Raw genomic sequence first — 11,240 nt, forward strand, 5'->3', positions numbered from 1 at the left:
GCAGCATGTTTAACAGAAAATATATTGTCCTGTTTCAGCATTGCAACTATTTGATGAATAAATGATGCAAATTATGTTTGCTTAACACGCCTGTGAATTGAATTATGTGTTTCCTTTACATTTCTGAAGTTTATGGAAGCCTCACTCTGGTACAGAGAACTTAAACTTTACATAAAGGCAATTTCTTCCATAGCCTACAAGCCAAGTAAAGGATTATTCCTAGTGCCTCAAGATTTAATTCATGATAGGCTCTTTTTTAAATTCCCAGTACCAAAATTCGAAATTCCTGAGCAAGGAAAGTTTCTACCATTCACCTGCAACAAATATTTGATTCCTCCTCATCACCATCTGTTCTCATCCTACGCAATGGATCGGCTATAAATAGCTTTGCTATGACTCCATTGAGTCACCTCTTACTAATACACGCTAAAATCAGCCATGGCAACCCCAGTAAAGTCGAAGCTTTTTGTTGACACAAGGGCTGAGAAGGTTATTTTCGCAGAAGCCGGCAAATCAGCCATGGCAACCACAGTAAAGTTGAAGCTTTTTGTTGACACAAGGGCTGAGAAGGTTATTTTCGCAGAAGCCGGCAAAGACTTCATAGATTTTCTTGTCTACTTTCTTTCTTTGCCAGTGGGTACTGTGGCTAGGCTCTTAAAAGGGAAAGGCACGGTGGGTTCCCTAAGTAACCTCTATAAAAGCGTTGAAAATCTCAGTGAATCCTTCTTCAAACCGAACCAAACCAAGAATTCACTACTAAATCCTAGAGCTCCAAGATCTGCAGCCACAGGAGTCCCTCTTTTGCTTTGTGATTATGATTCGCACACTCGAATGGTATACTCTTGCCCCTCTCATTATCATAACATAACTGATGTTCCAAACTTGCTTTGTCCTTCGTGCAACAAGAAAATGACCGGTCCATTGTATTATGTTCCTCCGTCGCTTGAGAACACTGGGCTGGTTGAAGGAGGATTTGTTAAGAGTTTTGTGAGTTTCATGGTGACGGATGATTTGGAGTTTATGCCCATTTCTCCTGAAAATTTATTTTCTTTGCTTAACAAGTCCAACGTTGAGGAAATTGATGCACTTGAAAAGATGGATGTGGAACTGGGGGCGGATGAGGTAAGTCCATCTCTTTTCCCCTTTTGCAATTGTCTATAAATACATATCAATAATTTACATATGACAATTTCACTATCCAGACACCAACGGAATATACGGCGCAGGTTATGCCCTGCGCTGGGTGAGAGTTTTCTTGCGTTCGGGCTACCTTTTTCCGGCGCAGTATATACTAAAACTGGGCATGATGCTAAGTTTCTATCTCCTTTGTTAGGGTCTAAAGCTGCTGAAGTTATCATTGGAATGCGAAAAAGTCTTAACAAGTTTGTATCAGGGCACAGTACAAGAAGCACCGCACCGCAGAGAGACTTTAATGGAGCCGGAAGCATCGCGGCGTTCGTATCACAGCAGAAAGGCTTCAATGGAGCTGCCAGCACCGCAGCATTTGTATCACGGTAGAGAGCCTTTAATGCACTCGATCCCACCTTGTGCACAATTAGAACGTTATTAATGGAGCTGATCCCAGCCTGCCCAGCCTAGTATTGAGAAGCTCGAACTCGACTCGGCTGGAATAGTGTAGTTAGCAGTATTCCAGATTTTAATAAATGTACTGCAGTCGTGCTTTGGTGTGGAAGCAAATAGGTGAATCTTACCATTGTTATTTGGTAGTATTCTGCCAAAGTTATAATATTGATAAATAAAAGTATATTATTGCCTTCTTAAAACATGAATCGTTGCTTATTTGGTGGAAGTGTTTTTATCTTAATTATGTGGAAGTCTATTACTACTAAATGGAATTTATGTAAACTTAATGTGATAAATGTAAGGCAAGATCAACGCATACTTACAATCACATAATTTTTTATTTTTTATTTTTAATGTCAATTTATAATCTTTAGATTAAGCAATTACTAATCAATGTTGGAGATGTTATGACATGACAACCTAGATTTTTAAATATCATTTAATTTTGGGGATATATATATATATATATATAATGCAGACTTTCGATATTTAAAAGATTTGTTAATGGTAATTATTATTTCAAATAAATACTAAAAGATGAAATTTTGATTAACTTACTATTTTTGTATAATATGCCAAAAAAATCATCTTTTAATGTGAATTTGTGCCCGTAAACTAGGATTTTAATATATGTCATATGATGTCAAAATTCAACCTAAACTCTCACAAACAAAATTACAAGAATATGAAATTTGTCTTTTCACACTAACCAGTGTATTTTTTTTTTTAACCCCAAAAAGTTGGCTTGGTGATCAAGATTGTTTGTTCTTTTTACTGACTTACTGGGTTCAAACAATGTGACTTATTTAGAACATTAGACTTGTACGTTGTTTAATAGATCTCACGGATTAGTTGAAGTATGTACAAATTGGTCCGAACATCCAAATTATAAAAAAATAGAAAAAATTAAAAAATTTGTCTTTTCAGTGGAGTTTGACATGAAAACTATAAAATCACTACCCCTTTTGTTAAACAGAACAAGTATATATATGTTTCGTGGTTTCTGCATTGCACCTGATATCACAAACAACCCTTTGATGTATTAAGGAAGGATATTATGCTCACTTAATCTACTGTTAATTTACTTGTTGAAATGATGATAGAATCAATTGACTTCTATATATGCAAGTTCATTAATATGAGCTGGAAGTAAACGAAAGAAATTTTTGATTCCAAGATTTAACTTGGACTTTTCCTGGCGTCATTCCCAGTGTTTAAATATTCTTAAGCAAGGTAATTAATCCCATAGCCAAGCGAAGGAATGAATTATGAATGGGGGGAACAATTCATAGTACTATATATGATTCTAGATGTCCTAATTAAACAAAGAAAAAGTAGTACCAAACTTAAAGAAATTTAAAGAAAGTATGCGATTTTATATTAATAAAAAACATATGGACTATGTCACTTCATATATAAAATATTAATGGCATGCAGGAAGGGGAACCAAACTTTGTGTGTTACAAATCTTTTTTTCCCTATTTGTCCACTGTTTCTCTTCTCTGTGTGGACAATTATCAATCATGGCAACGACCACCACACCCCCAAACAAGTTAACGTTGAAGTAATGATAGACAAAGGAGCTAAGAAAGTCCTCTTTGCAGAAGCCGGAAAAGATTTCGTGGATGTTCTGTTCAATCTCCTCTCTTTGAATATAGGAACTGTCATCAAGCTTCTCCGTGATGCAAACATGGTTGGCTGCATCGGAAACCTGTACCCGAGCCTTGAAAACCTGAATAAAGATTACTTGCAACCTAATCAAAACAAACTTGAGTTATTGAAAACCCTAGAGAAAACCTCTGGCTTGCTGGTGCCCAGAGCTAGTTCACAACAGCAGAAAAAATTTTACAATTGTTTTAGCCGTTGCCAGTATGTGGCAGATGAAACTAGCAAACGTTGTCCTCAATGAGATTCTTCTATGTCTAACGAAGTGGTCAGCTTGTTGAAGATGGATTCAGTTTGTGAGGGTGGTATTGTGAATAAATTGGTTACTTATATGGTGACAGATGACTTGTTAGTGACACTTGGGTCAATGATATCTAGCATTGATCTGATACAGGAACATGTTAAGGATATTGGTGCCCTAGAGAAAAGAGTTGTTGAATTTGGCGCTGATGAGGTAAGGAGTTCATCTCTGGCTTCTTTGTATTATTTAAATTCTGTTTAGTCTTGAGAAACAATGGTTCAAATTGATGGTATGTTGATTAATAATGGTTCTGCAATCAATGAATTAGTAGGTCTGAAGTGTTTTGGTGGAAATATTACGGTCCTAATCTGTTTAAACTTCAGTCCGAAACTATATTTTTAGGATTATAGTGATTTTCTTTCCATTTCAGGTCCTGGAGCTGTTGGGGACTTCCTTGCAATCAGATGCAGCTCTTACTTCTATCTTCCTCTTGAAGAAAGAACTTAAGGACATTGATGTGTCTAATTAAAATACATTCCATGTGGGGAGTAGGAATCATTGATGGAGTTTTATAATTGAAATCTATAACCTGTCACTACTCCGCAGCATGTTTAACAGAAAATGTATTGTCCGGTTTTAGCATTGCAACTATTTGATGAATAAATGATGCAAATTATGCTTGCTTAACACACCTGTGAATTGAATTATGTGTTTTCCTTTACATTTCTGAAGTTTATGGAAAAAATAAATGGAAGTTTGGAGTAGTGTCTTTAAGTTTTAATTAATTGTTACCCTCATTCCAGTACAGAGAAAACTTTCTACATAATGGCAATTTCTTCCATAGCCTACAGGCCATATCAGGGATTATTCTTAGTGCCTCAAGATTTAATTCATGATGAGCTCTTTTGTATATTTCCAGTACCATGATTCGAAATGTCCTGAGCAAGGAAAATTTCCACCGTTGACTTGCAACAAATATTTGGTTCCTCATTACCAACTGTTCTCTTCCTACGCAATGGATCGGCTATTAATAGCTTTGCTATGTGTCCATTGAGTCACCTCTTGCTCATACACGCTAAAATCAGTCATGACAACCACAGTAAAGTTGAAGCATTTAAACAAAAACATGAATCGTTGCTTACAAATAATAAAACTTGATCCCATAGAAACCCACCATCGCAGCCCCCCAATGGAGAATCAAACCTAGGATTGCGGCCTCCCAACGGGGAATCTAACCTAGGACTAGGGCCTCCCAGCAGAGAATCGAATCTAAGATTGTGGGTTGAAGCCATACATAACCTCCTTGGTTCAACCTTACCGCTGGACTTGATATAGGGAAAATTGTGTTAAATTAGGATTTAATTTTGTTTGCATTTCTTTATTTGATTTTCTTTTTTATTCAGGGTTTCATATTTGGAATTCAAGTAGTTTTCCATTTTAATTAGGAGTTTAGTTGATTTAGGAAGTTGTAATTAAGTTAAATTTTACTTTCTTATTTTATAATTAGTCAACCGTTGGGATTTCTTTTTTTAATTAGTTTTCGTGTTTAAGTAGGATTTTATTTTCTTGTTAATTAGAGTATTAGGGTTGCCCGTAACTATCCTATATAAACATATTATTTGTTTCTTTTGAAAATATAGAATATTCAATAAATTATTCAGATTTTACTTTAAATTTTAAGGTTTAAGTTTTTGGATTGAGACTTGTGTTATCATTTCTAAAGGTGTAATTGAGTGCTAGCCTTATTTTATCACGCTAACTCGCTGCATCAGTTGGTATCAGAGCAGAAAAAATTCGAATCTAATGGCAAGTGATGAAGTTGTAGGTGGCGGCAATTCTCATGATGAAGATCAGGGAGTTGAGACCTCGCAAAGGGTGGCGTTGAGGGCTTTGGAGTAACGAATAGATCTCAGATTCTAGCGTTTGGAACGATAGTTTGAAGAAATTGCAAATTGACTTGATGTTATGAGCGTAAATGCCAACAAAAATAGGAATGATGAAAGGCAACGTACCGAGGATGATGTCGCTCACAGACAGCCTATTGGCATGGAAGAGTCAGACGAAAAAGGTGGTTATTATGAAGAACCTGAAAGGAACATGGGGTCTAGCAGAAATCAGTATGGTGACAGTGAATCCAACGAATTCTGATTAAAGGTAGATATCTCTTGCTTTAGAGGAAATTTAGATATTGTGGAATTTTTGGATTGAATAACAGAAGTAGATAGGTTTTTTTAATATATGGAGATCCCAGAGGGGAGAAGGGTGAAACTGGTCATATGTAGGTTGAAGGAAGGCACTTTTGCATGGTGGAAAAGATTACAGGCAAGAAGATTTCGTGAGGGGAAAGCACCAGTTAGAACCTGGTACAGGATGAAGCAGTTGTTACAAAGAAATTTTCTTCCTATTAATTATGAGTAGATCTTGTTCCAACAGTACTAGAGATGCCATTAGGGCTAGAGATCTGTGTAAAAATATATTGCTGAATATCGACAGTTGTTACTCCACCTTGACTATAATGAACATCCATATAAAGTAACTTTAGAATTCTTTAATGGGCTGAAGGCAAACATACGAACTCAAATTGATTTACGACATGATCATACATTGCTTGATGTTCTTCAATTAGCCTTTGATGTAGAATCACAATTAAAAATTTAAAAAAAAAAAAAAAAAAAATCTTCGTCAGAGAATGCATGCCTCACTAGTTATGGAGGAAGACAAGAAGCATCAAGCACTTTCTAAAGAAATTCTTAAAGCCAACGAAGATCGTGAGATGTTACAAATTAAGGATCACACATCAAAGGAGATTGAGCATAAAGTAGACATTGAAGCTGAACGAGTTCTCCAAGAAGAAAAGATTGAACAAGAGCAAAAGCAAACTGTCCTAGGAAGATAAATGACAAAGGATATTTATTTGCTCTAAAAGAGGACTTATTACTCTACTTCGAGTATCACTCACCAGATTGAAACTCAGAGGATGGGTTTATTTTTAAGAGGGGGAGTATGATGTAGGGAAAATAGTGTTTAATTAGGATTTAATTAGGACTTAATTTTGTTTCCTTTTCTTTATTTGATTTTCTTATTTATTTAGGGGAATTCAATTAGTTTTCTATTTTAATTAGGAATTTAGTTGATTTAGGAAGTTTTAATTTAGTTAAATTTTACTTTCTTATTTTACAATTAGTCAACCGTTGGGATTTATTGTTTCAATTAATTTTTGTGTTTAAGTATGATTTTATTCCCTTGTTAATTAAAGTCTTGTTAGGGTTGGTTGTAACCACGCTATATAAACATATTATTATTATTATTATTATTATTATTATTTTGAATATATAGAATATTCAATAAATTATTCAAATTTTACTTCAGATTTTAAAGTTTAAGTTTCTTGATTGAGACTTGTATTATCATTTCTAAAGGTATAGTCGAGTGCTAGTCTTGTTTTATTACGTTAACTCGCTACGTCAGGACTACCCATGGGTTGGTTAAATTTATAATATTGATAAACACTATAAAACAAAAACACCGATGGTTGCTTATTTGGAAGAGTTTTTTTTTTTTTTTTTTTTTTATCTTAATTCTTGAAAAAAAAAAATCTATTTTACTGGCTGTTTATTCGGCTATTGCTTCTAAATGTAATTTATGTAAACTTAATTTGATAAATGTAGGGTAAGATCAATGCATACTTACAATGAAATAATTTTTTTTTAATATCAATTTATAATATTTAGATTAAGCAATTACTAATCAATAGAGGAGATGGTTTGACATGACAACCTATGTTTGTTAAAATTATTTAATTTTGGGGATATTCATACATTTTTAAAATGCAGACTTGAATTTGTGTACAAAAAATTTGATAATGGTAATTATTATTTCAAATAAATACTTAAAGACAAAAATTTAGTTAAATTGATATTTTTGTATAATATACCAAAAAATTATCTTTTGAGGTGGATATGTGCGTAAACTAGAATTTTAAAATATGCCATATGAACTCTCGCAAAAAAAATTAGTAAAATTTTGCATGTTAGAGTTTATAGGAGTGTGAAATTTGTCTTTTAAGTGGTTAAAAAGGCAAAATTCTTCGAGCTTTTACATATAATAAGAGTTTCTTGTCTGCGGGAGTTGATAGGAGTTTGTAGAAGTGACCATGGATAGAGTTTGACATGAAAGCTATAAAATCACTATCCCTTTTGTTTAACAGAACAAGTATATATATGTTTTCCTGGTTTCTGCATTGCACTTGATATTACAAACAACTCTTTGATGTATTAAGGATGGAAATTATGCTTTGCTTAATCTACAGTTAATTTACTTGTTGAAATGATGATAGAATCAACTGACTCCTATATATGCAAGTTAATTAATATGAGCTAGAAGTAAACGAGAGAAATTTTGATGCCAAGATTTGACTTGACTTTTCCTGGCGTTCCCAGTACGAAGAGTTCAAATATTCTAAAGCAAGGTAGACAATCCCATAGCCTACATGCCAAGTAAATGGATTGAATTATGAATGGGGAACAATTCATAGTACTATGATTCTAAAAGTCCTAATTACACAAAGAAAAAGTAGTACTGTGGCCACGGGATTCCCACTTTGGCGTGCAATAAATACAAATATATATTCCTAATTACCAACTCTTCTTCTTCCTATATATATAACTTTAAGAATGTGTCCATGGTTCATGTAGCTACGCACCTTCTTTGCACATTTCAAAGAAACCATGGAAAATGCCACAGAAGCCAAAATAAGTTTGAAGCTTTTTTGGGACACAAATGCTGACAAACTTGTTTTTGCTGAAGCTGGCAAAGATTTTGTAGATTTTCTCTTCCATCTTCTTTCTCTGCCACTTGCGACTGTCACTAGGATTTTAAAAGAAGACATGGTGGGTTCACTGGGAAAACTCTATGAGACAATTGAAAATCTTAGTGAATCCTACTTGCAACCAAACCAAAACAAGAATGCACTGCTAAATCCCCGAGCCCCAATATGTGCCACTGAAATCCCTCTTATGCTTTCTGATTATGAACTGCATAATCGAAAATCATACGTATGTTCTAATTGTAACTCATTTGTGGCTGATGTTCCAAACTTGCTATGTCCTCGGTGCAAGCAAAAAATGTCCTCTGCCGTGTCTTATGTTCCTCCATCACCTGCAAACACAGGATTTCCTGTCGACAGAGGATTTATAAAAGGTTCAGTGAGTTTCATTGTGATGGATAATTTGGAGTTTATGCCCATGTCTACCAAAAATTTGCTTCCTTTGCTCCGAAAGTTTAATCTCAAGGAAAGTCATGAACTTGAAGAGATGGACCTTAAGTTGGACTCGCGTCAGGTAAGTTATCAATTGTTCCCTTCTGTAATTGAATTCATTTACATAATTAGTTCTTTGCCGTGACATATTAGTAACTTATATGATAATTTCTATACCCGGAGATACGAAGGCTAAGAAAAAGCTGCCTTGTATTTGGTGTCTTTTATAGGTTATGCGGCTGCTGAAGTTATCTTTGGAAAGCAAGACAGTTTTTACAAGTTATTACCAGCTCCTTCTTTCAGAAGCATTAAAGAATGCCTGCAACCCAATGTGAATCCTAGAAGGTCAAGTTATGTATTGAAAGTCATGCATTTGTTAGCAATCATATATTAGAAAACTATGGATTAGTATTCTGTGGTAAGCAGCTGGAGCCTGAGCTATGAATTCTTATTTCCTGAAATTGAATGAATCACATTATTGTTGCCTTGGTTACATTCTCCAAAAGTTGTAATGTTGATAAATAAATTGCATCTCATTAATGCAAACAGAACCACCTTATAATAGCATTAAATAAATATGAATTTATAATGAATTTATTATAAATTCATATTTATTATAAAAGGATGAGTTTATTATAAAAAATAAGTTGGATTTTATAGCACATTAGGTAATATTTTTTTAATTATATCAAATTAGTCATGTTTTATTATGTGGACTAACTAATTTTTTTTCATAGAAATTTAAAAATTCATTTATTTACGAATAGAGTAGAACAACTTTAATACTATTCCGATGTCATTCTTGATGCTTTATTTCTGACTTTCAGCTGCTTATAAGGATTAACATTATTATGTGATATGCAACCGCAGCCTGAGCTATGAGTTCTCATGTCCTCAAATTGTATGAATCATGTATTATCGTTGCCTCGGTTGCATTCTACTAAAGTTGTGATGTTGGTAAATAAAGTACCATATTTATACTTAGCATTTCATATATATAATATGAAAAGAGTGACTATACATGTACAGATTTTGTATATAATCTCTTTTCTTAATCATTTTAAGAGGTATAATAAGCTGAATATTTAGAGCCTATTTGACCGAACTTATGAAAATTAGCTTATAAGCAGATAGTGCTTATAAGGTAATTTGAACTTATAAGCATTTAAAATTTAAGCAGTTGTGTATACTTATAAGTGACTAATAAGTAGTTGACGCATTTAGTAAAATGTGGTTTATAAGTACATTTTATTATTAAAATGACTAAAAAGAATACTACATTATTTTATCAAATAATAAATAAGGTTATATGATGGAATTTTAAAATTAATTAGGGAAAATGTAGTAATATAGTTGGTCAAAGTAGCTTATAATTAAGCAAAGTGTTTATAAGCTAAAAAAAAATAAAAAAAAGTAGGTTCCCTTGACTTATTTTTTTCTCTTATAAGCCCCAAAAAGTTATAAACAAACAGGTCAGCTTGATTTTAGAGCCTATAAGCTAGTTTGATAGTACACTCCCTTAGTGTACTAGAGTTTTTGAAAGAGAAAAGAGAATCATATTTTAATATCTAATAGTGATTCTAAATTTATATTTTTAACTTGATTAGTTAGATCACATATGTATTGTATTTGTTGGCAACTATGTATCCACCCAGAAGTCAAAATAAATAGACGTAAGAAGAGTACTGAAAGTAGGGGTAGGCAAAATTTTAGGGTAGAACCAGAACCGACAGGTACCCGGATTTCGATTATGGTTCCTATCCGGAACCGACCGTAATAGGGTAGGTTTCGGTTCCAAAAAATTGGAATCGATCAACACTATATAGTTTTGGTTCCAAATCAAAGGAATCGAAATTGGAACCGGGAATTGGGACTTAATTGATATAACAATAAAATATGGGGGTTTTTTATATTTTGCATGTCCTATATAAGAAAATTTAGGATTTGGGAGAAAAAAATTCGACAATCTCCACTGCAAATTTTGGGGATGAAACTTGATATGTTATCATGTTGTTGCACTTGTGTTATTTAAAATGTTATGTAATTTTAATTTTGGAAGGATGAAAATTGATATGTTATTAACTTATTATGTGATGTTATTGTGTTATGTAATTTTAATTTTAGGAGGTTGAAATGGATATTGGAATAGTTGTAATTTTTGTAAAGTTTGCAGGGTGTTTTTGTCATTTTACAAAACTGATAGGGGTGTATATAATTTTATTAGGGTTTATTTGCTATTTTTTAAAAATTAAGGGAGTAATTATATTTGCCTAGGTACCCGGAATTAGAACTTGAACCTGTGTTACAGGTTTCGGTTCCAGGTTTTTAGGAACTGGAACCGTTGGTTCCGATTCTGGTTCCAAATCATAGGAATTAACCAGCTTCAGTTCCGATTCTGGTTCCTTCAAAAAAGGGTGGGGAGACACTTTAATCTCAAAACGACTTTAAATTTATTCTATTGCTTCATTTTCTAGGCAATGACAATTAGTTTAC

At 33.5% G+C, this 11,240-nt stretch overlaps 2 protein-coding genes across 2 annotated transcripts; both read left to right on the plus strand.

Moving 5' to 3' along the window:
- The first annotated feature begins 438 nt into the window (after window positions 1-438).
- Window positions 439-1,570, plus strand: LOC116145196. The gene is made up of 2 exons (XM_031430624.1): window positions 439-1,122; window positions 1,334-1,570. Exons 1-2 carry the CDS (start codon window positions 439-441, stop codon window positions 1,568-1,570), a joined length of 921 nt encoding a protein of 306 aa, XP_031286484.1.
- A 6,626-nt stretch (window positions 1,571-8,196) lies between these two features.
- LOC116145204 lies at window positions 8,197-9,255 on the plus strand. Its single transcript, XM_031430631.1, has 2 exons — window positions 8,197-8,829; window positions 8,978-9,255. The coding sequence occupies exons 1-2, from the start codon at window positions 8,218-8,220 to the stop codon at window positions 9,080-9,082; spliced, it is 717 nt and encodes a 238-aa protein (XP_031286491.1). The 5' UTR covers window positions 8,197-8,217; the 3' UTR covers window positions 9,083-9,255.
- Window positions 9,256-11,240: the final 1,985 nt, after the last annotated feature.

The sequence above is a fragment of the Pistacia vera genome, unplaced genomic scaffold, assembly GCF_008641045.1.
Source record: "Pistacia vera cultivar Batoury unplaced genomic scaffold, PisVer_v2 Contig460, whole genome shotgun sequence".
Taxonomy (NCBI): domain Eukaryota; kingdom Viridiplantae; phylum Streptophyta; class Magnoliopsida; order Sapindales; family Anacardiaceae; genus Pistacia; species Pistacia vera.